This window comes from Calonectris borealis, chromosome 19 (genome assembly GCF_964195595.1).
Source record: "Calonectris borealis chromosome 19, bCalBor7.hap1.2, whole genome shotgun sequence".
NCBI lineage: Eukaryota > Metazoa > Chordata > Aves > Procellariiformes > Procellariidae > Calonectris > Calonectris borealis.
Genome location: NC_134330.1, coordinates 8,037,974 through 8,063,364, shown reverse-complemented (window position 1 = coordinate 8,063,364; position 25,391 = coordinate 8,037,974). Strand labels below are relative to the sequence as shown.

The 25,391-nt window shown below is 53.1% G+C and overlaps 1 protein-coding gene across 7 annotated transcripts in view; it reads right to left on the bottom strand.

Annotated features, from left to right (window-relative positions):
- The window catches only part of DTX2 (deltex E3 ubiquitin ligase 2), a 39,480-nt gene extending 16,673 nt beyond the window's left edge, over nt 1–22,807 (bottom strand). For 5 of the 7 annotated variants that reach the window (XM_075168897.1, XM_075168899.1, XM_075168901.1 and 2 more), the window contains exons 1-4: nt 22,732–22,802; nt 17,107–17,495; nt 11,836–12,421; nt 1,872–1,930 (exon numbers count right to left, since the gene is read on the bottom strand). In XM_075168897.1, coding sequence (XP_075024998.1) covers nt 1,872–1,930; nt 11,836–12,421; nt 17,107–17,413 — 952 coding nt within the window. In that variant the 5' untranslated portion in view covers nt 17,414–17,495; nt 22,732–22,802. Of the gene's footprint in view, nt 1–1,871; nt 1,931–11,835; nt 12,422–17,106; nt 17,496–21,970; nt 22,173–22,731 lie in introns of those variants that run through there. The other 2 variants (XM_075168904.1, XM_075168898.1) reach the window with 2 other exon arrangements.
- Between the last annotated feature and the right edge of the window lie 2,584 nt (nt 22,808–25,391).

Here is a 25,391-nt window from a genome sequence, read left to right as displayed (position 1 = left end):
GGAGACGCTGGGCCCAGGGGGTTTCTTCTGCGCTGACCGCACTCAGCCAGCCCATGCAGCTCTGCACTCCCCTGCAACTCAGTGTGCCTCTCGCTAGCTGCCTCATGCAGAGCTGGAGATTATTAAAATGAATAAGTACTCCCTCTTTTGAACCCCAGCCTCCAACAACAGAGATATCAATTAAAAACGTAACCTTTTCATTTTATTTTATTAAATGGTGGTAGATGGCTTATTCTACTGAGCTCTCCTGCAGCCTTTTATATCTAAACGGTGCACTACAAGGCATAAGCGGACCATGCGTATTCACCTCTTCCAAATTAACAGTGGATGACTTCCACATGTAGAATGAGATCACCATTAACAACATTAACACAGCCTGGATTCACCAGGGCTCTTCAGTTCTTTGCTGTATTTACCTTTATGTGATTAAGTACCTAATTACACAGTCAGTGCTAATACCCAGGGGATGAAATTCAGAGCTTTTATAAGCAAGGGGAGTTCTTCTGCTCAGGTCATCCACCTAGACGACGTCTGAGCTTGACTTTACATCTCATTTCCACAAAGACCGATTTGCTAACAGGGAGACAGATGGGCTGCTCGCTGTCAGAGGACACCCAGTATTAATCTTCACGCAGTGCCTGTTTGGCACTGAGACATGCAATGCACAGTTTTAATGATGGTACTAACATTAGACGACTGGAAACATCAATCCTAGGGATCATTTTTAGGCAGGGTAAGGCCTGACACTCGAGATGAGACCAAACACCATCACCTTTCCTGGAATAAAGTGGTAACCGTTTTCTCTAAGAGTGAGAACGTAACTGTCTCTACGTGCTCAGGAGCAAAGTTTGGTGTCCAAGGAGCTAATAACCTCAACAGAGCATGCATGGACAAGAGCCAGAAGAAGGAGAGTGTTAATAGATACTCTGTAGTGCCCAAAATGGGTACAAAAAACCCCAGAAAATACCATACACCAGGTACCAGGTCTTTTGCACTCCTCTAACCCTGGGTTACCACGTTAAGATACAATTCCAAGTGCACAGTCGGTGTCAGTACGGAGAAGACAGCTGCTCTCGGCAGAACACCCATCTCCCCAGGCACCACCACACCAGGGTCCCACGGTTTGGCGCTGGCTGAGTTAAAACAGAGCAAACGTGCCGACGGCTTTTGGCATGGAAACGCTTCCACTGAAAGCTGCAAGCGCGAGTTGTCGTTTTCAAGGCAACGCCATTTCATGTTTAACAGGCAAATCTACTCTGAAAAGGAGCATTGAAAACTGGCACTTTCATCCCTCCCAGACACACTCCTCCGGTATATTTAGTATCGTATTCACAGGTTTGGACGATAACAAGCAAACCTGTATTCTGCTGCCACAGGAGACAATGTCTGATTCAACTTCTGTTCTCTCCTTTCCCCAAGGCAAAGCATCACAATCATTTTTTAAGCTAAAGACCACCTGAGTTTTCGCAATAAAACCATGTTAAAAAAAAAAAAAATCACATTAAAAACCACACACCATCTCACACCACTCTTCCCTCTTGACTTGAAGAAAAGTAGCAAGTAACAGCTAGCACTGAGCTTGATCCATGTGCTCCCCCCTGCTACTTGCTCATCCACACCTATGGGAGAAGGTGAATACCCAACCCCCAAATAAACCCACTCATTTTGAGAGCCTCAGGACCAGCACCGATGAGAAAAAGTTACTAAGATTTGACCATCCCATTCTCCCCCAAATTTGCCCTCTTTGCCTTTCTGAAGAGTCTTTGGGCCTAAAACCCTAAATGCCAGTGACATTTCAGACTCTTCCTAAAAACTAACAGAAAGGTAAACCGCTTGCTCGTGTAACCCTAGGGACAGAGCGGGATCCTTACCTGCCAGGGCCTGGTTCACCTTGCTGGGTTTGGGCATCTTGACCGGCAGGTTTGGGGCGCTGGAGAGAGAAAAGAAAAAGGGACAACCACGGATCAATCACTAACAAAACAGAGACAATTCGGCAGTGCACTGTTCCCTCCTGAGTGCCAGGGCCCTGGTTACATTAACAGGGATTAATTACTCAGATGAGCCCCACCTGGGACCCCCCACCCATGCACCCTTTGCCCACTGGTCCAGCAGCCACATTTAAGGAGCCCAATCCTTGCCAGAGCTATCAAGTAGGTTTACTTATCTCCAAGACGGACCTCAAACCTACATTGTAGGTAGCTGTCTCCAGCCCCATCTCTTCCTGGCCCAGTGCTGGGCCTGATTCATCCTTTCCTCTTGCTAGGGCCTGTTCGTGGACCCTGTTGTCAACCCCTTGCTCTGGTCCTGTGTTGCATCCCTGCTCTTGCTGCTCCACTACCGAACTTCCCGTGAGCAGCCGACCTGCACTACAACAGACTGCTGCGCCAGCAGGTCCGTGGCGTCAGCACACAGCCAGGAACTGCCGGGATGCAGCAGACAAAGTTCAGGTGACTTGGTCTCCAGCCAGAGAAACACTGCTCACCAGAGCGTGAACCCCCATGCTGTACGAGAAGCTGCAGCTGTACAGATCAAAGGAAGCAAGCATTATCACCCCCACTGCTTTCCAGATGGGGAAACTGAGGCAGAGAAAGGCCAAGAAAAGCACAAGCACATGCAGCTGCAGCCCTGGGTTGAACAGAATCAAGCCTCGACTCTCCCCGCGCATCCAAGGGGTAGCTGCAAGATGTGGGAACAAGGGAGGAAAGGTTGAAGGAGACTTAGAAGAGTTTGGCACCCACCTTCCTTTGGACATCCAAGAGGATTTGGACACCAAATAACCCCTCCAGGTTCCCAACCTACTTGTTTTGGCAGTGTTTCCCAGCACTGGCAGCTGCACCTCAAGCTAGTTTGGGATACATGGGCAGCCAAGGTCATGCAATTAGCTGACGGCAGGAGTTGGGAAGGAAAGGGTGAGCAGCAGCATGAAAGCCGATGAGGCGGACACTAGAGGAGAAAGCAACCTGGAGCCACACGAGCAGAGCAGGAACATTTGAAATCCAACATGCTGGCACACAGAAGCCACCCATGGATTTTGTCTCAGATGGCACGGATGCAGGCTCATGCACATCAGCTGCAGTTAATACGTAGTGCATTCAGACAACCATCTCCAAGGACTCCCCAAAATTACATCAAACCTGGCCAGCTTCTTAGGAATTCACAGAGCAGGCTAAGGTAGTCAAGTGCCCAAATGCCATCTACTGTCTAGGGGGAACCTAATTCTCTCCAGCTGGGATGCAAGAGATGCCACTGTGCCCAAAATAGCATCACAGACAGAGGTCCCTCCTTTCAGCCTTGCTAAAATCTTTGTCCACATTTCCATGACAAGGACCAGAGCTGAAAAGATTTGGAAGCGACACGCGCCTATCTTCTACCCTGATGACAGGGACGCATCCCCACCTCCCTTTTCTCCTACCTGCTGCAGTTTGAAATAGGTTCCCACACGCGTGCTGAGCTCCCTGAAGAAACCCCTGGGCAGGACCCAGGGCTCGGTGCTGCGCCAACAGCCTGGCCAAGAGAGATCAGCTCTTCCAGACCCTTAAAAAGCTCTCCAGACCGCAGAGGTTTCCCTCCTGTCTCTTTCAAAGACTGGTTTCCCCTCCGCTGCCCCCAGTTTTGCAACGTCTTCAAATGATGCAACAGATTGTTCTCGCTACAGCCCAGTTCAAACCCAGTCAAAATCCTCCCCTCAATTTCAAAGGGCTTTGAATCAGATGCTGCAACTCCTCTTTATGACTTTTTTCTTTCCTGATTCAGCCTCTTCGTCACAGCTCTTTCTCAGGTATTTCCCTCCTCCGTCTCTATCTCATCCCTTTGCTCCATTTCTGCTCCTATGCTCCTCTTCAGATGATGCTAGTAGCGGGGCTGCTCCCCAGCTGCAGGCAAGGAGGGTATTTGAGGACCAGATAATGAAAAGAAACTTGAAAGACCTGCCCCCAAAAATCAGAGAGGCATTGGACCTCCCCTCCTTCCCTCCTCCAACTGAGCAGCAGAAAAGACAACCCGGTGCCTGGGCACCCCCTCCACCCCAGTCTGTGACGCTCGATGTGACCGAAGAGCTTGTGCTTCGTCGTCACACCATGAAGCGCAGCAGCCACCTTGGGTGCTTTCAGTTCCCCGTGGAAGGTAAAAATACAGCAGAGCACAAAGCTGAACCTTCAGCTCTGCCAGGAAAGCAGATGGGCAGCGGGGAATCGTTCCAAAGGGCTGGAGCACAGGGTCATTACACCTGAGGTTGAAGAAAGCAAACCCAGAGCTGCTCTGGGAAGGGGATCACTGGTAACAACGCTTCAGAAGACTGGCAGAGAAATTCCTCACTCTTCTTTCTTGCATTGCAAGGCTCAAGTCCAAGTCACTCAGGAGCTGGAGCTTCTATGGAGAAGAGCCCTTGAGATTTGCAGAGGGAAATGGATAAGCAATTGATGCATTTTGCAAGCAATCACGTTTTGGAAACTGCGAGTGCACTGCAGATAAATTACTATCCATCAGCCAGGAAACAGTTGCTGATCAGCTGCACTCCTGGTGTAAAGGCAAAGCGTGTCAGCTTTGACTGCTGGAGGCTTTAAGCCAACTGATGTGATGATGGAGGAACCAAATACTTCTGATTTCACACGGGCTAAACACACACACGTTCAGATAGCAGCATCTCAGCTAACAACGTCGTAGGATGTGCTGACCCATCCGCTCGACACCGTGTGAGCGTACCGGCAGGGCTGCCACGCGCTGTGATTTCTTTTACATCTGCAGAAAGCCCAGACGTAAGGCTGATGAAATCAAGGGAAATCCACGCTGCTTTGAGGTACCTCTGCCACAACACTGCCCGGGTAGATTTGCAGCCACAGTGCGTGGAAGGAAGTGTTGCCATGCCAAAAAAGGTGCAGAAACGCTACTCGGAGCCTACGCTGGGTCTGCAGTGGGGTTTTTTGGAGGAGGAAGAGGAAGAGGTAACAAGGAAGGATATTGCTGCTGTAGTATAACACGGGCTGTGCCCCGACTCTGAGAGCAGGCTTGCCAGCAGCACCAACAGATGTATTTAGTATTTAGTCCATCAGCTCAGACTCAAGGTACTCCAGTATCGCTGTACCAGCGCTGGCTTCTTGGGAGAGAGCCGGAGCCAGGCTGGGGTGAGATCCTGGAGTTTTGTCCTGCTGTTGGCTGCAGCTCCTGCTGCTCCTTACACCGGAGGTGACTGAGTGCAGCAGCGGTCACCAGGTTGTGAAGAAAAGGATGCAAAATAAGACACTGTCCTCTAAGATTTAGCAAGAAGACCCTGATAAGATTTGCCGTCACTGGTTCCCATAAGCAGAGCGTGGCAATCCCCTGTAGGAGGCAGACGGGGCAGACTGGTATTTCAGCATGACAAAACCACTCGCTCCTCCAGAATTTCAAGATACCGCAACACCAGTAAGACAGCAAAGCACAAGACCGGAGAGGAAGTGTGGTGTCCGTGGCTGCTGCCATTTCAAACGCTGGGTGGCCACGTTTGAGCTGAACATCACCTAAGCCGCACGTACACAATATCCTGACGGAGCAGAAGTGGGGAAGCCTGTAACAACTCCCCCTCCCCACCTGATATGGCCTTTTTTTCCTTCCTCTCTCCCTGCACACCAGCCAGCAGGCCATATATTCCTGTATCACGGCATCTTTGTAGCCCTCTGGACAATAGCCAACGCTTCTCCTCCCAGATCCTCACATTAACACCAAATGCTACCACATCACCCAAGGGTCTAACTCCCTTCCCAGGACTAGCAGAGCGTACAATGACACTAATGACCGTACAGCAGCTTCTCCCCTACGCTTCTTTTCAAGACAATGCCAAAACCCAGTCCGAATCCCTCTAAAGGAGGACCTTCTGGAGCGCTGCACGCAGCCATGTGGATTCGTGGTTTCGCTCCTGGCACCAAGCAGAGGAGATTCCCCTGCTCCCGCTCGGGAAGAGCACCCAGCAGCAGAACCACACCGGCTAACAGAGGGCTGTGGGACAAGTCACACCAGCACCGAGCAGAGCCCCCCCACTGCCACCCGAGGAGCTCGTGGGTGTGCCTATGGACAAAGACGCTGAAAAATGCAATGGAGGAGAGAAAAAAGCAAAGGCACTGCCCAGGTTCTGGTCCCTTGTTTACATCTGCGTGATCCTACAAAGCACTGATCGTGGATCATTCCCTACGGGACGTTTGAGGGGCACAGCACCAAACCCTTCCTAGGAACACAATACTATAATCATCCTTCCCCAGTCCCCACAATTTTAAACAAAATCCTCTCCAGCCGAGCTGCCTGCCTTATTTGCAGGCACAACCTAGACAAGCACATAAGCTCAGAGGGGCTAGCGGAGCTACAGCGGGGATTTGCCTGGCTGGGGCACTAATTAATACATCCCCCAGAAGATTGCTTCCTGCAGCTTTACTTGCTCCTATTACAAGCAGGGCACTCCTCACCGTGTTTCAGGAATGCCCTTCTCTGTAATTAGCCAGCGCAGCACGGGGAGGGGGGCAGCTCTTGCCCCAGGGACGGACGCTTTCCTGCGTGGGATGGGAAGGATCGCACCAGGAGGTGGCTGGGAGCCTGGGGAGCTGCACGCAGCGAGGTGCTGACCCCTGCTTCGCAAATCCAGTTAATGGTGCTGATATAAGGACACGAGCCTCGCCGTGGCACGCTCCATCTGCAGATTTCAGTGCCGTCTGTGAGGGAGGCTGGATTCACTAACTGCGTTTAATACACAGGAAGAAAATAATGCACCAAGAAGCAAAATAACTTGCCCACATGTATTTAATACATTACCAGCAGAGCCAAGGATATTAACATCTATTTAAGCCTTGGTACTCCTCTCTGGGTTTTCCAGTGACTCTGACCCTCTTGAGAGCATGGGGAAATTAAACCTGTGTTTTGAAGTGCCTGTGCTCCACCCTCTCTCACACCAGCATCCACCCTCCAGCCCCACAGCAAGCAGGAAATATATTTAATCACTGTCAGTGCCACAAAATCTCAGGCGTGCCTCTGCTACTATCAGCCCATACTGGGGGCTATTCCTGCCTGCGTATTAGAAATAACTGTCACAGCCGCACAGGGAGTTAGGCAGCTTTCCAGGACGAACTACACCTCTTTCTCAGCCCTGCAGGAGAGATGTTTTCTTCAGTACTGCCATTTTTAGCTGTGTTTCCTAAAGAAACTGGGTGTACACAACTGCACCGTCTTTCAGTCTCTCTCTAATAGCTTTTGAGCCCTTCTGCCAGTAGCAGCTCAGCTCTGAGAGGCAGGAGGTGGGTCATCCCTGCAAGCTTTGTGAAGATAAGCAGTTTTGTAAAAGCAAGTAATCCACCAGGGCTGCTTTGGAGCCAAAAGCTGCGGGGTGAACACAACACAACCTTTATTAGACACCAGAGGATCCGCCGTGGCCCGCTGCTCCCTTCCCTTCGGCCTCTGAGCACAGGCCAGCACAGGAATTGCACATCACAGCTAAGAGGAATGAGCAATGCTGCACGCTGGATGCAGACAGAATCCCTTGGCAGGCTAATTAGTGCAGGATAATTAGCGCTTCGTCTTCACCACCACAAAGGCCGCACTATTTGGCGATGCAGGAGGAGACAGGGCATCGACTGCGAGGGAAGGGGAGTTAACCACCACGCCGCGCCAAGCCCAGCCGAGGCGGGAAGACAGGGAAAGGGGATAAAATAACCCAGGAATGTTTTGGGCTTAGGAATTAAACGAAACGCATTGTTAGAGGTTGCTACTCGGGTTTCCCCTAATTCACAGAAATTAGAGTATTTTCTGCTAGAACATGGGTTTCACGAGCCTGAGACTGTAACCCCAGCCAGGAGCAACTACACCCACCCAGCGGCATTTCCGACTCAGACCCAGCACAGGGGCGACAGGGGAAAAGCCACCTCGAGCTGTCAGCTGGTGCTGAAAACGTCCCTTTCACACACGGCGCTATACTGGAAGTCAGAGATTGCCCCCCTGCGTGCATTTGTCTGTCTGGCAGGGAGGAAAGTGCCCCCGGCAAAACTAATCCCAAAGGACTGGAGATCCAGACATCGTCCATCATCCACGAAGAGCCACCAACATCTCTGTTGTGTCCTTCTCCGGGGTCTGTCTGGGTAAGCCCCCAGCTGCTGCCTCCCTCCAGGCACAGCGCATGGCCATGGGCTGGATCTGCGATCCACACATGCTCCTGCAGGCGGGTTATGGAAAACAGAGGCTTCCACAGATATGTCTAGTGGAAAACACCGGTGTTAATGAACAGAAAGTGAGTTGTAGAGATAAAGACAGCTCCTAACATCCTGCCTGCAAAACCACCTCCCGGACAAGCTCTGTAGCCAGGCAAGTGCCCAGCAGCATCCCCACGTCTGGGCTAGGCTCGGGTCCTGCCAAGGGTTCACGTCACACTCGCCACAGCCAGCACAGGCAGCGTACCCATGCTCAGGGCACGCTCGCACCGCAGCAGGGACAGACAGCCGGCAGCCAGGAGTGTGGGGACCAGGAGACCATAGCTGCGGGTGCAGGGTTTGCACAGAGGGTGCCTGTCACGCAAGTCTGCCAGCGCTCACATGCTCCCTTCCAAGCGTTCGAAGAGCTGCCGCCTTCCCTGCATGGCACGATCTGCTCTCCCCAGCAAAGATTTAACCATACAATCCCTTTGCATCCCCCAGAAAGGCTGGCTCGGCCAGGGATTATTGCCAAGATATCAGCCACCTCACCCCTTCCACAAACAGCTGAGCTGCAAAACAGATTGCAACAGCCAGACCTTGACCAGCCACGGCATTGCTCGTCCACGGCCAATGCCGCTACCGGTACCGCAGCAGTCCCAGCACTCTGGGAGGGCTCTGCCCTCTGCTGCAGTCCCCGGGGTTGGTCGTCGTGGAGGGGACCAGATGCTCCTGCCACAAAAGCCACCTTCAGCAATGCTCGAGAAGGGACCAAGCTGGAGCAGCTGAGCAGGGCATATGCCAACCCTGGAGGGCTGTTGCATTAACCCAGCACAAGCTCTGCCAGCACTTGCCTGTCAGAGGATTTAACCAGACGCTGAGAGCTGCCCGCAGCCCCAGCAGCTCCCAGCACCCAGCCCGGCAGGCTGCCACGACCATGTCCTCCCCAGCCGCCCTGGCTGGGCATCCACAGATCTCCTCCTGGCTGTCCCTCTCCTCCTAGCCAGCATCAGCCGGGCCACGGGCTCAGTTCACAGCAAGGATCCTGTGCCACCCCTCTCTAACCTCCGTCTCCCATCCTCCCTCCTTTCAAGGCAGTCTGTCCCCCCACCAGTAGCACACAACATACCCAGACCCTGATCGGCTCCAGACAGGCTTGTGGGGCAACTGCTGTGGTATTTGGCTCTTCGTTTTTAATCAGCAATTCCCACCCCGAGAGTCGCTTTGCAAATCATGGTGAGGCTCTGGAGAAGGACGCGGGCTCCAGGTAGCCCAGCAGCCCCACGCACCGACCAGCGGCTCCTGTGAGAAGGCAAAATTTGGCAGCTTCTTCAGGAGACTGCAAAAGACTTACTGGGGACTCCTGGAAGCAGTACCGAGCTCTGGTTCTCAGCCCTATTCAAAGGTGACTGGAACAGAGAAGTATTGCAGATGCTTAAGATGCCACGAAAAATCACCAGGTGCAAAGAAAGCACCAGAAAAAGACCGTGAGAAAGAAGAACAGGATGCGGGAAGTCATTTCACTCAGATGACCCCGAGGAGGGAAAGTCCTGATATGACACTAAGGAAAATATCTGAAGATTCACCGTCTTGCTTAAAACACAAACGAGATTCAAAATGAACCTCAAACCCCTGTGCCTCACGTAATTAGCAGAATGTGCTTTCAACACCCTTCTAGATCTCTTATCTCTGTATTTACTCGGGGTAGCTTGGACAGGTAAATCAGCCCTGGCAAGTTCCCCTTTATTTTCTTAGGTGCTCGAACAGCGGTTCAGCACCCGGATTATTTACAGTGAAACGCGTATACTGCTCCATACACTTCCAGCAGTTCACAAAACAGAGAGAGCAGTCAGACAGCCCTTGCTTGGTCCTCAGTTTAATGCTGGGAGATACTCGGTGCAAGTATTATCACCAGACAGGCCACAAAGACCTCTGCTAGCAAACGCTTGCGCACAGAAAGACTTAAGACCCTGAAAGCCAATTAGTGGTGACCTGGCTTGGTTTGGGTGTCCAGGCTTCACAGAGGCCATCCTACAAGAACGTGGAGGGAAGCGCCCCACTTTGCAAGGGTGACGCTGATCTCCCCCTTCCCCAAAATCCCCCGCTGGAGCCCAGTGCCACAGCCCCGCTCCAGCCCACAGGGGATAACTGACCACGGCCTGGCCCAGCAGCCCACCCCATGGAGAGGAGCCGAGCTGTCAGCCCACGAGATTCTGCTTTTCATTTAGCTGGCAACAGCCGAAAGGCCTGAAGAGAAGCAAAGCCTTTCCTCCCACACCAGCAAGGTGCAAACACAGTCCTCCTTCAGCTCCAGCCGCTCCCTGACGGGAGCTGAAATCCTGTGCTGCGAGATGCACACCAGTTTCAGCCCTGTCAGAGAAAAGCCACGGTGAAAGCAGCCAGCACTGCTGGCAGGAACAAGCCAGCCCCATGTGAAGGGGTGCTGGGGAGACTGTCACCGGGTACGGGGCCTCCAAGCACCTCTGAACACCATGGCGGAACCTCGTGGTCTTGTTGGTCTGGACTTGAGCAACAAAAGTCAACTTCATAGTTGTAGCCCAAGGGTCTGAGATCTGCTCGCTGGTGGTTCGTGGCACGGGCTTGCTCCAGCCAGCACCAGATGGGGTGACCCATCCACACAAGCTGGAGCGTTTGAGGAGTGACAGCTCAAAGAACTGAGGAAAGCTAGACCTCAGCTAGCTCCGCAACAACTCCCAGTCCTTCCTTCAAAGTAACTAGCTCCCTCCAGAGAGCCAGAGCCCACCCTGAGCACCCAGCCAGGAGAGAGAAAGATGAAGGAAAAGGACATGGCAAACAACCCTCACAAAGTGAGGCTCAGCTGGATTTTAAATCGCTTCCAGTCCTGCTTGCGCTTCCAGTCCTCCAACATCACAACAGTGAAGCCCCACAACACCTCCACGCATGCAAAATGAACCTCTTCTGCGATTATCCAGTGGCACCTCTGCTCTGCATCAGCATTTAGCCTGACAAATAGCCTGGACACCACTCAGATTGCTAGTGTCACCCCACTGATTTCAGATAGAGAGGGATCAATATCGTTCAGGGTATCAAAGGAAGGGGAAAGTGAATTGCTGGTTCGGTTTTCTAAACACCTTCACAATGGATTTAAAAAATCCTTGATCAAACCTATGTCTTAGGGTTGCTTTTTTTCTTCTTGTTCACCTTAAAAATGTCCAACATGGACTTCGTGGTTTTGTCAGAGAACTCAGGAGGTCTCAGCCACACGCAGTGAATGCTGTGGTCCCTCCTTGAAGGGGAAGAGCTTTGAACACAGAGCAGTTTTCCCACTTTATGTTTACTGCATATTTCGAATTTAATGAGGGTATTCACAAGTCCCCTTTTCATTCACTCAGTCCCTCTCAAAGTTGTTTTTAAGTGTAACCAGAAATGCCACCAATCATCTTTAAATTTCCTCAAACCTGCAGTAACTCAACCTGACTGCTTTCTCCACTGGTTCAGGGAGACAGGGACTAGATTTCAAGTGGGAGAAGGGAAAAGCAGAGGAGAAGCCTTCTCATCCACTGTACTGGACACAAAGGCACAAACACCTCTCTCCGTCGAGGGAGAAGACCCTTGTAAAGTCCTCTGGGACAGAGAAGCTCCTAGATAACGAAGACCTGAGCACAGCAGGTCTCGGACACATGCACAGTATTTAAAGGTGAATTAGGGTGTGTACCTGACTCCGTTAGATGCAGACAGTCCTGTGCTGGGGCCCCCAGCTTGAGGCAAAGCCCAGGTGCTCTGTGCATTGAGTCTCGGTGTTGACCTTGCTCCAGACAAAGTCGGTTTGTTATAGGGCACGAAGCCGACGCTGGAAGAACTTACTGACGCTGTCCTACCGGAAACCTGATGAGTAGCGGAAGAGTTGGGAAAGTTTATCATGGAATGCCGGTAACGCGTGGTGATGGGACCAGTTCCACCATTTAGCCAGCACTGCTGGCAGGAACAAGCCACCCCTGTGTGAAGGGGTGCCGGGGAGGCTGTCACCGGGTACGGGGAGTCCAAGCGCCTCTGAACACCGCGGCGGAACCTTGTGGTCTTGTTGGTCTGGACTTGAGCCACAAAGTCAACTTCATAGTTGTAGCCCAAGGGTCCGAGATCTACTCGCTGGTGGTTCGTGGCACGGGCTTGCTCCAGGAACACGCAGACGTTCATCTCGTAGGGGGACCACCCGCCTTCATCGTTCTGCCACTCCCAGACGATGCCCTGCCCGGCGGCCGAGTCCCCGGGGAAGAGGTGCCTGCGGACGGCCCGCATCGTCCCTGCATGGGGGGAGGAGAAAAAAAAAAAAAAGAATCATTTTGTGAGCAGAGAAGTAAGGGGGACCTGGTCTCAGAGACTTGTTTCTGCACAGATCTGCGGTGTCTACATCGGGGTGGCCTTCCTCACCTCTCCCTCGGCAGGCGTACTAACAAACTTTCTCTTCCCGACAGGGCTGGGTTTGCTCATGAAGCTTTGAGAAACGCAATACCCCCGAGATCCCTGTCCCTCTGCCAAATCTGATTGTGGGCTGGCAACAGGTTCAAAAGCTGCTGGGAGGAAGGGTGGGAAAGGAGGGAAGGAGAGAGGATGCAGAGACAGACACACCCAAGCACAAAAGCACAGCGATCACATACGCCTCCCTGACATTAAAAAGTTTAAAAAAAAAAACCAAACTCAGGCTGAGGCACAGATCTGGTTAAAAAAACCAACTCCCACAGCCTTGACAACGGAGTAACTATAGAGACATGACACCTTCGGGAAGTGCTTTGCAGAAGCGCCTAAGGGGCTAAACACCTTACACAAGGGTCTGGGCAATTTTGCTCGTGGGTGAAGTCTCAGGAGGGAAGGTCGAGGACTTTGGAGAGGACGGACAGGGCCAGCTTCTCCAGGTTCCTGACTGCTGGGAGATACGGCAAGACTAGAGAGAAGACAACAAAGTAATTTGGAAACTGGAGAGAGCAGCTGTTCAGACAAAGGAAGAGAAATGAAAGCAGACACGCTGCTCTTGCAAAGCTGCTCGACGGCAACAGCAGGAGCTCGAAACCCCCTGGAAACCTGGCTCTCCAGGGTGACTTCACTCCTGGCTACTTTATTCCTTTCTTTACAAAAGAAAAAGCCTAATGAGAGGGAGGTAAGCCACCCAACAGGACAGAAGCTCTGCAACCTCTGCAAAAACAGGTTCCTGCAGCAGGGTCAAAACTGCTGCTGCTGGGAAAATCCTCAGCAGCACTCTGCACTGCGAAAGAGGAGCGGGAAACGCCGCGGGGCAAGTCTGGGGCTGCAGGTGGGGGTGAACAGGGATGCAGCGACTCGTTACAACACAGGAGGAATTCAGAGAAGAAGAGCACCAAGAAGATAAAAATAAAATAAAGCCTCCTAAGAGGTCATGGGAGTTATGACCCTAAGCTCCAGGACCACAGGTAAAAAACAGTATCTGCACCTAAAGCCTGCAGATATTGCTGGTGGCTCCGTGGGGGGCAGGCAATCCAAGCAAGCTTTACGCCCAACAAGCACAGCCCAAGGAAGAAGGAGGACCCCACACTGCCAAAACCCAATTGCTACCTGCGTTCAGGCTCTGGCTGGCTGAATGCTGGCTCCAGTATCTCCACCCCACACTGCTGTCCTTTCTACCCCATAGTATTGGGATATTGTGGAAATTACCAGGACTTGACTCAAACCATAAGGACATTAACTGCCTCCTTGCTGCTAAAAATTCTGCTTGACGGCATGAAAGTCACATCTCTGCTCCTGGGCTTCTTTGTAAATGGTGCTGGCGGTTTCTGCACAGCGCTTTGGTGGTCAGACCATAACGAGACCCTGTGCTGGGGTGCAGGTATGTCCCACGGGTCATTGCAGAAACGACATCAGGAAAGACAGATCTAAGCTCCAGAGCTGGCATACAGGCTGAGACTCTCTCAAAGGCAGAACGTGCCATACCAAGGAACGGCAGGACTCGTGTTTCTGCTGGGAAGCTGGAGGCACTGGGGACTGAAATGGCTTGCCTCAGCCCATGCAGGGGATAAGAGGCCAGGAAAGGTCCAGCACTTACTCGCAACCTCTCCTTCAGCTGCCGGAGCGGCACCAAGCGTCCTGCTTATTGCAGAGCAGGACTCTCCAGTGACACCATCCAACAGACATCGTCTCATCAGCACACCTAAAAAGCTTCTAGCAGCCAGTGAAACACAGCAACCTCCCCCGTAAGAACTGGGATTGAACCCCAATAGCTCAGCCACAAAGCCCACAGCCCCCCACGATTCTTGTGGGACAAGACCTTCCTCTGGAAGAAGTCAGGGCAGAAGGTGTCAGCAGAACCAAGCTGACCTTCCCCAGCCAGGAATCAACATCTTACATGGAAAAGCAGATGAAACAGCCAAGAGCAAACTCTAGCAACCACTGCTCCTATCCAGCAAACAAGTCCTGCCAAATTTGAGAAACACACAACCTGCGACCTCAACGGGTGGGCCACATCAGGGATGACCCCCTGAGCAGAAGGAGGACTGGGGCTGAGACTGGGCTGGAAGTGAGATGGTGAGAAATGAACTACATTTAGAGATGAGCATAGGGAACCTGCTCCCAGGAGAAAGGGGACTGCCACGGGTAAAGCAAGGTGGCAGAAAGCCCAGCAGGACATATCTCAGAGGAGATTAGCAAGGCTGCCCCTGCTCCATGGGCAGGTCAGAAGCTAAAAGCAGCACAGAGAGGACTCGAGGAGTTTGTAAGCAACCTGTATTTTTAACATCCCAAAACAGCAGCAGGGAGAAGAGCTTTTAGGAGTCAATAACAAGACTAAAGCCATACACTTGGAAAATGTTCCCCTTCCCCCAGGCTGGCAGAGAAACTGGCATTCCTCTCCAGGGTGGGCAAACAGCTGTGGTGAGAGGACAACTCCGGCTGCTCCCTTGCATTCACTCCCAGCTAATCTGCCTCGACCAGCAGCTGAAGCCCGCGGCTAATCCTGCCCACAAGATCCCCCTGCACAGCTGTCATTCCCCGTTGGTGGGGATGCTGGTCCCATTAACACTGGCTTCCTGTTATTCTCCCTGGCTTCCTTTGAAGAGCCTATTTGTCTGTCTAATAGCTAATGAGCAGAATACAACAGCCTATTTTTTGCTCCGTTTAAAGATTTTTCATGGGGATGTTTCCTGCAGAGATTCTTTTCTCCAGCACATGACAAAGGTCAGCTGGCTGCTCGCTCAGAAAGGTTCATGTTTAAGGCAGAGCCCTGCAGAGAGAAAAAGCTTGGCTTAGAACTGGGCCACTGAAAGGGGATATGAGAACATTACCAATAGTCACATTGCAGAGCACACAGGTATTTGTGGAGGGAGGCTCACAGACCTGGCCACTCTGATCAGCATCCCTCCAAATTGGTGGGAAACGCTGCAGGAGAGCTGTGAAGTGGAATCAGCCTTTTTGTTATTAACGATTCAGCCACAGATCTCGTCCAAGGAAAGATGAGATCACATCAGTCAACATCATTTCTAAAATGACCAACTCCAAACCATCCTGCGATGGACAATATTCGCTAGGTGTTTTGAGATCTTTCGCAAGGGTCTAAAGAGATACAAGGCCTTTGCGAAGAGTCAGCTCTACTTGTGGAGAAGGATGTCCCATTCACACTGGCACTCTGCTCACCCTCACCAAACTGGGCTATTTCCTGACAAGGGACTGCTGCCCATGTGCTGGAGCACTGGCTGAAAGGACAAGAGGCTGGAAGGTTTCCTCACAAGTTTGGTGTGAAGAAAACGAGAAAGAAACAGGCGCTGGTGCCAGTTCTGGTGGTCCATGCTCTATTGCTCGAAGCTACAGCCCCAGCAGGGCTTCCAGGTGCTCTAACAGGCCATGGTGAGCCAGACCTGCCGAGGCATCCAGCTAAGAAAGCTCCTCACCTGGACACCCCTAGGAAAAACTAATCCTAAGGTCACCAAGTCAGAATAAACACACGGATGCAGCTGTGATGACCACTCGCATTTGCTCCAACGGCTTCCCTTTCCTATAGGAATTGCCCAATCGTGCAGTTGATTCAAGATATTGCTCACTTATTGCTTCAATTGGCAAGAAACCGGAGCACTGCGCATCTCTAAAGCTTGGGGTGATGCTTGACTGTGTCCTGGGGTGGTGGGAAAAACGTTGGCAAAGAGGAAACTGGTGCACGGAGAATTTTCCAAAGCAGCCACTCATTCGGGGCGTGTAATTTGGGATCTCCCTGGATTTTCCAGTGATGAAGAACGTGCATTCCATTCCTGCCCCCTTTCTAAGCTACAGCTGCTCAGCACATCTGGAGCAAAAGAGGGTAGGAGTCATCTCAGCAAATTCTGAGCTGCTAGCCTCAGTGACCCCAAGAGAGACGAGATGAGAATGAAAATTAGGTCTCAATCCCGCTATTAAGACCAGCCCGCCCTTCCTCCCTGGGAGGAAGCAAGCCAGCCTCGTATAACACAAGTGCAGGGAATATTCTGTTGCAGCATTACGGCGTTCTGCGGGGGCTGCAGGCTTTCGCAAAGCAGCTTGCGCAGGGCGGCATGCCAAGGTAAAGCAGCTGGCACTCCAGTCGCAGAGGGAACAAGGGATTCAAACGGGAGGGTTTGAATCGTAAAAAGGCCTTTTTATGCGAGTGGTCTTGAATGGATGTGCGTGGGGGCAAGAAGAAAGTTTGCAGCTCTTAGGGCTCTGGCTCACAAGCTCTGAGCTCCAGAGGTTCCGTGATGAGGCTCCTTAAGAAGTCACCACCGCCTGCCTGTGCCCAGCCCCACAGATTCACGCCAGCCAACACTGATTTGCTCATGTGCTAATGTGCTGGGCAGCAGACAGCATCAGGAGAGAAGCAGACGCACCACCTATCAAAGAACTGCCTAGCAGCGACAGCAGAGCTTTGTAGGGCTCTCCTACGCAAAACAAGATGCCACGTATCTCCAAGCACATAAGCAGCCTCATGAAAACCCCAGCACGGGCAGGGAAGCTCCCTTACCTGTATCCTGCCGGAACTGCGTCAAGCTTGGGATGTCGATGACATAAGGGGCCAAGACAGGATCCGCGTGTCCCAAAGGGATGCTGCTGACAAGCCCTGACCCCGAACGCCGGCCCTTCTGCTGAGAGGCCTGAAAAACCTGTTCGATGTAGCTGCAGACGTTCCCTCGGTACGGCCTCCACCTGCCAAATTCATCCTGCCATTCCCACACCGCCACTGCCGTGGAGTTGCTGCTGTGCCCCGGGGCAGAACCGGGGAGTCCGGATGGTCCGGCGGAACTGCTTCCTGCTCCCTGAGCTGCTGCCATGTTCCTCCCTGAGGTCTGGGCACGCTGCGATTGGAAGTGGCAGCTGTGCTGGCTGCCCTCACACCATTTTCTTCTGGGGGACCTGCAGCAAGAAACAAAGAGAGCACACGGAGCTGAGAATGGTGCCCCAAATCCACCCCACCCTGCAGCCATATCGCACAAGCCATTTAAGAGAGGGAAACAAGCTCAGCCTTTCACAGAAGATGCTCGCTATGCATTTAGGAGACTACAGAGAAGTGGATCGGCCTCAAAACCCTCTGGTCAAGGGCAAATGAGGTACCCCTACCCACTCCCTGCCAATGCTAGCAACTTTTCTTGCTAATTTAGAGCAAAAACTCTTCGGAGAGACTCAGCTTCTTTGTGGCCCCAGACACCACCAGTTGCTGCGCATCTGTACAAAACCAGCCCAGAGCTGCTGCTGATCTGCATTGGGCAGATCTGTAAGCCCTGACCCGAGTTCAGACGCTCACTAGCCAGGAGCATGCCAAGGCAAGCGACCACGCTGCATCCCTCCCCATCTGAGCTCAGCACTGGTCCTGGCAGCGTTATGCTCTGACCACCCCGTGAGCTGCCAGCTTGTGAGCAAGAGCTCTCCGAGCACTTGTGCACACGAATGACTTGGTTACACAAGCACTTCCCAAACTTTTCTCACTGATCTGAGCTCCAGGGCTACAACACCAGCTCCATTCAGGCTTCTGATCACTCAGTTTTGATCCAGGATCAGTCCCTTGACTCCTTCTGTGCAGCGTTAAACATGCACGCAAAGCCAGAAGACAATGCTTCATGCACAGCCTGCAAATGGCAGGAATACATACGCTGAGCGTGATCTGAGCGAAGAACGGATGGGAATGAGTACAGAAGCACCAGGCGGAACGCAGGGCACAATAAACAGCCTGTGCTGAGGGCAGTGATTTAGCACGTCCTCAAGATCTCAGCACACCTAGCTGCAGCTTCTCGGCTTGGAAAACAAGGAACATCTTGAAACAAGGGACAATCTGCATGAACAAAGACTGAAGCCAGAGACTCAAGCCATTACGAGATGATTTGGGGAAGAACAGAGAATGGGGTATGAGCCTTAAGACATCCAGATAAAGACACAAAGGGCAGTCAGTAAATCCTAACGACTCACAGAGAAGGGACAGGAAGACAAAAGATCACCACCACTCTTAGCCCCCAAGGGATGTAAAAAAGCAGACTCAAAGCCATCACATGGTCGCCAAGCTGTCCAAGAGACACCAGAGATCTGATATTTGGCATCCCTTGTCTGCTGCGTCATTGCAAGGAATCATATCCAGACCATCTGGACACACGTGTCTTGATGCCCAAATGCCAGGCAGATCACTTGGAGATCCCCGTGTTGGTGCTCGTGAGCAGGTGGGTATGACTGTGAATGAGCAAAATTCATTTTGTTTTAAAATAAAGTCGCCTTCTCCCTCCTAAGGTCTCACGTCATTGATTGCTCGCTTAACTCCCAACAGTCGGCAGGGAGCTATGAGCTTCCTTTCCGTCAAATGGAAAAGTTCAGGTCTCCCAAGAGGCAGAGAAGCAGTAGGTGGCTTCCACTGGAGGATGCCATCTGCATGGAGAATGACATCCCTGCCGGATGGGGGAAGATCCCACGCTCCGTGGAGCGTCCCATCCATCATGCTCATGTGGCTTGCTAGCTTAAAAAAGAAATAGAAAAAAAGTGAGTGAAGAACAGACACACCCACATGTCTGCATTTATAAGAGGAAAGCAACACTTTCTCCAGGAATTCATTGTAAATTAGTTTATGAGCTGCTCTGAGATTTTTACACAACACCCCCAGCTTGACTGGTGTTGGTGACAAACCGCTCTAGATCACCAACAGAAGACCCCAGCTCTGCAACTGATCTTTTCAATGTAATTCGTTCTCCCCTAATACACCAAGGATGGTTATTTTACTGCTCAAAACAGCAAATTAATACTTGAGGTATCAAACAGAACACCTGCCTCTGCCAGCTCTTTTCATGGCAGATTTCACACCAACACATCTCCTCCTCAGGGACCACCAGCATGTCCGTGCTTGGCTTGGGCCAGCGTGAGCCAAAGCAGGGCTGCAGGGTTTTCTGTACCCGCCTGCATCAGGTGCTCTGAACCCCAAATAGAGAACTAACACCACTTTTGCCCCAAAGTTGGTTACCAGATATTCATCTGTACATCCTACAGCCACAAGCAGAGCAGGAGAGCAGAGGGAGGCTGTGTGGAGGGAGTCGGCGATTCGTCTTCCTTCCTTTTTAAAACACAGCAGCAGGAAATGGAAAGAAGAGGGTATCCCAGCAGAAAAGCTGCCTCCTTCATGTACCACCGCTAGGACACTGGCCAAGAACAGCCGGGTGACAAAAGCCTATCACGCATTCCCTCGGATGGCAGCGACGCTTTGAACCCTGCACCACACGCGCTGACCAGCTCCCAAACGCAAGCAAAGGTACCGGGACTGGCTGCACGCGAACGCCGCGTGCTCCGATATTCACTTCCCCATCAGAATGGAAAAATATTTCCTGCGCCGGGACTGCTGGTCCAAAGGAGGAGCAAGAGGCGTATTTCAGCCTCCTGCCAGTTCTCGCTGCTGAACGCTGCTTGAGCCAGCAGCTGTTTGCATGGATTGGGAAGCGAGGAATGCGGGAGAGCTTCAGTAAGCCAAAATTACAAGAGTCCCTGAGTTAAGGCAAACAAGAGAAATAAAAGGCCTGAAGTTGCAGTTCCTTTCCCCTCTCCGTGAATTCAGCAGCACACAAATATTAAAAGCTGAGAAATTCAATACCAGAGCTGCTCATGCGGTTTTCAGCCTACCTCCTTGGGCTGCCGTGTGTGTTACACCAAGGCGGAGAGGGTTTGGGGTAGGCAGCCATCAGAGCCGTACGGAGATGGCTGGCTGGGGCTTGGGATGCGTTACACATCCCACTTTACCAGCATTGCGTTTTGGATGCTAGCAGCAGTTCAGCTGCAGCAGCTCCTTCACGCTGGCTCTGTCCTGGGAAGATTGGCAGCCCAGAGAGTAGCTACACATCTTTGCTAAAATCCCGTGGACTATAACACTTTACCTTGAGCTTTAAAAATGCCCTGAAAAGCTAAAAGTCATACCAACCCCTAAAAGCTACGTTTATTCAGCAAACAGGTTCAGCTCCAATTAGAAATCCTATGAGCTACCTTGCCCCAAATGAAAACGAAAGCGCAACTACTTGAAGTGCAAACTTAAATATTCCAGCTAACTGCCCTCCACTTAGGAGGTAATTTGCAACTTGGGCTCAGATCTTGAATTTGGATTTGTTTGGTTGGATCTTTACGCCCCAGCACAACCTCTGAAACGTTTGCCCACATGGCTTTAATCGGGGACTTGAACAGGAAAATAATTGGGTGCATTTCGGTTGTGTTTCCCAGCAGCTTCACTCCCTGCTCCTCAAGCTCCAGCAAACGGCGATAAGAAAGCTGGGGAGGGGCAGGTGGGAATTAAAGAATTCGAAAGACATGTTTAATTCTCAAACCTGTTCTACTTCCAGAAAGCACAATTTTCTTTCGCTTTAAATGCAGGATCTTAAAATTCATGGGTCTGAGATGATTTCTAAAAATGTCAAGTCCCTTTTTAAGTTTCTGAACTGAAATTGCCAGCGCTGATGAAAGTTTATATGCTAGCTTGTACCTGGAAAAGAAAAGGCCTCAGGAGCCCTTGAGCTGGGCTGCATTAAAAAAATAAAAATCACCGGATTGGTAAAACAGAGACTTTTCAGCAGGTTGCTCAGAAAAGAGGGTGCCCAGGAGGGATTTGTTAAGCGCCACTAACACCACTTGAGAGATGGAACTGGAAGGGCTACAAAGAGCCCACGGGAAAAGATTAACGCACGGATTAGGAGAGCACATAAAGCACAGGGAGGCAGCGGGGCTGTAATAAGCCCGTGACCCTGCGCAGGGGGCACGGCTGAAGCAGCATTACAGGTGCCCTGTGCCACTCTGACCCCAAACCACCCAGCCAGGGCCCCCCCCATCATCTGACCTGCACTTCTAACTGCGAGATGACTCACATCTAAGCACACCTTTCTGTACGCAAGCACCCAGCACCGACTAGCACACAGCTAGCAGCAAACAAGGGTTGAGAGCAAGGTGGTAGAGGGGAGGTCGAATTAATAACTCCTGCCGCGCAGATCGATCTGCCCTCGACACAGTCCTGCTTCTTCCAGCCTTTGCTGATCCTCGCGGCACAAGGTGGCTGGGTTGACAGCCAAAAGAACAGAAGAAATAAAACCCGACCGCTCCAAACCTGGACTCCTTCCATTCAAAACAAGCTTCAAGAGAGTTCCCTTCGGAGGGGAAAATAAAGATCGCAACTGAAGCGGAACAAAGCGTTTGCCTATCAGCTAGGCAGAGGGCTTATTTCAGGCATGAATGAATAGGAAAGCTGAAGCAGCGAGAAGAGGGCAGGTACACCTGAACACAGGATCACACCAAACCCGGCATCCCACTCCCTCGCTCCAGGGTCCCTCTGGGCACTGAAGCAGATTATTTATTTGTGGGGATGACTGCTTGCTTGTGGGGGTGCAAACCTGGCAAGATCTGGAGGGCTCCTCCAGCTTCCCAAAAGCTTCGACTAGCACCAGGAGGGCTCTTCCCCTGCTTTTAGCCGGGATTGCCGGGAAGGGCAAAGCCAAGTCCTGCCAAGGGGAGCGGGTGACTCAGGGCCAGCCTGGCCGCACGCCCACCAGCGGGCTCAAGCCGACCCTGGAAGCCCTCGGCAGCACCGACAGACCCTCCGCGGCCAAGGCAGCCGCCTCCCGGCTTCGAGACGGCACCCCCCGCTTCAAACACCCGGTTACCCCGGGGCAAGACCCTCTCACGGGCCCACACTGGGCTCCGGGGGTGCGGGGGCGGGGGGAGGGGTGCCCGGGCGGCACCGATCCCCCTCGGAGGCGAAGGAGGGGCCGGGGCCTGGTGCGAGGGGAACCGCGCCCCTGTCCCCCGGGCCGGGGGGGGGGGGAACGGCCCCCCGGGCCCGCAGGGGAAGGCGGCCCCGCTCCCGGCCACCCCCCCGCGCCTGCTCCGCCGCTCCGAGCGGGCTGAAGCGGCCCGGGCAGGGGCAGGCTGGGCCCAGCGCGGCCGCGCGTCGGTACCGGTCGTTCGCGGCCCTGGGGGAGGCCCCTCACGGACGGCCCGGGCCCCCCGCGCCACAGCGAAGGGGCTGCCGGCGCTGCCCGGCGCTGCCCTGCCCGGCGCTGCGCTGCGCTGCGCTGCGCTGCCCGGCCCGGCCCGGCCCGGCCCGGCCCGGCCCTAGCCCCGGCCCCGGCCCCGGCCCCGCCGCGCCCCTCACCCCGAGTCCCGGCGGCGGCGGCGGTTGCTGCGGCGCTGCCACTTCCCGGCCCGCGGCGGCGAGAGGCAGTGCGCATGCGCCCGCGCGGCCGCCTGGGGGATGTAGTGCGAGGGGCGGGGCCGGCAGCGCCCGGGGTGGGCGGGAGAGGGAGCGCGAGTGTGCGTCATAGTGGGTGTGTGACGGCGTGTGCGTGACACCGCGTGTGCGCGTGGTGCCGTGCGTCTGACAGTGGCTGTGCGTGTGACAGTGGGTGTGCGCGAGCGTGGTACTGTGTGAGCGTGTGTTACGGCCCCTGCGTGAGTGTGACACGGCGTGAGTGTGACACTGCGTGTGACTGTGTGTGACACTGTGAGTGTGACACTGCGTGTGACTGTGTGTGACACTGTGAGTGTGACACTGCGTGAGTGTGTGCGTGTGTAATGCTGGTTGTGTGAGACACCGCGTGTGCGAGTGTTACTGCGCGTGGGTGAGCGTGATACTGGGTGTGAGAGATTGTGCGTGTGCGAGTGTGAGCGCGTGTGCGTATTGTACTGTGGGTGCGACACCGTGTGGGTGTGATACCGCATGTGCAAGTGATACTGTGGGGGTGTGATACGTGTGTGATACTGTGTGTGTGATACTCTGTGAGTGCGTGGGTCCGTGTGAGCTGCTGTACGTGTGTGACTGTGTGTGTTTCTGAGCGTGCAAGCGTGTGAGAGGGGCTGTGTGCTCGTGTGTGAGAGCAGAAGTGTGTCAGGCGGTGAGGGGGTGCGTGAGCACCCCCCCGTGAGCATCCCCCTGTGTGCACCCCCCGTGTGCTCCCCCCGTGAGCACCCCCGCCGTGTGCACACACCCCGCCCCGTGCGCACCTCCCCCCCCCCCCAAGCACCGTCGCCCGTCGGCACCCCCCCATGGCACCCCTCCCCATGAGCACCCCCCCGTGGGCACCCACTGCCCCCCCCAGGAGCCAGGGGCACCGCAGGGACAGCGTCACCCCTTGTCCAGACAAGGGGACAGACACCCCCCACCCGCGGGCTGTGCAGTCCCGGTGCCGTGGGGCCCAGCACCCTCGGGGAGACGTGTGGGTGCCCGTCACCCCCGTGTCCCCCTCAACTCCTTAAATCCACGGCAGCCCCCCGGGGCCCGGGCTGGAGGAGAAGCCTGGCTGCACGGGCGATGCCTGGCGGCTGCCAGCCTGCCTGCGTGGGAAAGCCACGGAAAAAGAGAGAATCGCCTGCTGGATTAAAGGACTTTTAAAATATATTTTTACTGTCAAGATGAGCAACAAAGAGCGAAAGAGATTTCTGGCTTTAAAAGGTCTGAAAACAGGGAGAAGCGCAGGGAGGTTATCTTTTTTTTTTTTGTCATACCTAACGAGAGAGGTGTTGATGCTGATGCTCAGCGACGGGTACCCAGCCCCTGGCTCTGAGCCTGCTCCGCTCCTGCTTTGGGTTTCTTCTGTCTTGCACCGCTCCTCTGCTGGGAGTTTTGTGCGGAGCGAGGCAGGGCAGGGAGCAGCGTGCGTCTCCCTCCAGAGCAGAACACGGGCCGTGGGTTTCTCCGGGACGGGTGGCACTGGGGTCTTCTCCTGCCACCAGTTCTGCAGTATCTTGGGTCCAGGATACAGAATTTGCTCCTTTTAGAGAAACGTTAGACATAGGTACGCTCCCGGTGTCCTTACCTCTATCCCCGTGGTTCAGCAGAGCCCGTGATACCTACATCTCGTTAGAGGTGCGGCCTCTAATGAAGCTTAATGCTTCTGGATGTCGTCGGTGGAGCTGCTTTCTAGACACTGATTCATCCCATTGAAGGTGGTGGGTGACTCCTGGGGGGCTGTGACCTGGGGGACGGATCAGCTGCTCAGCTACGGCCTTGAGGAGAGTTATTTTCGGTTTCATTTACATCCATGTAAATCAGAAACAACTCCCTGGAGATTCCTGCCGTGTTCGTTGTTTGAGCACGGGACGAGGATCGTTAAACGTAACGCATGTGTGCAGCAGGTATCTCTGAAATAGAGCACTGCTTCCTTCCAGCTGCCTGCTTCATCTTGATCAGGCCCCCTTGCAAGACCTATGTGTTTATTTAGGGATTACGCTAATTCTGGAGCACCTTGCAGATAGGTGGATTACTTCTTAATACCGTGTTAGAGGTAGCTCAGACCCCACCTCGGTTTTTCCCTTGATGGGTGCTTCAGCAGAAGTCAAAACCACCACCAAGACATTTCAAAATCAGGAAGCATTCACCAGTCCTTATCAAACGGCTTTGAACTTCCCCGGACTTTACACCCAGCAGCACTGATTCACCCGCCACGTGCCATGATACACCTGGCTCCAGAGGTGCTCCGAACGGCTTATAAAAATAAAGTACATTATGCTTGGACTCAATAATTATAGCAAAAATACCATATAGAACCACCTTACACCATAGGCATAGAGGGATATTATAAAACTCTGCTTCCTGGGTTCAATACACAGGACTCATCTTTACAGAGCTTATATAGGGTCAGTTTTCTGCTTACAGAAAATGTATAGTGCCGAGCACATAACCATTGCAGCTGCAGTAAAAATCCTCCGGAGCTGTATCTCCCTGCAGTTCAGCCTTGTATGCAAATGCCCATGGATTTCTCTGTTCCAGGATGGATGAGACTGTCACATACTTGAGTTCAAAATACTCACAAAGTA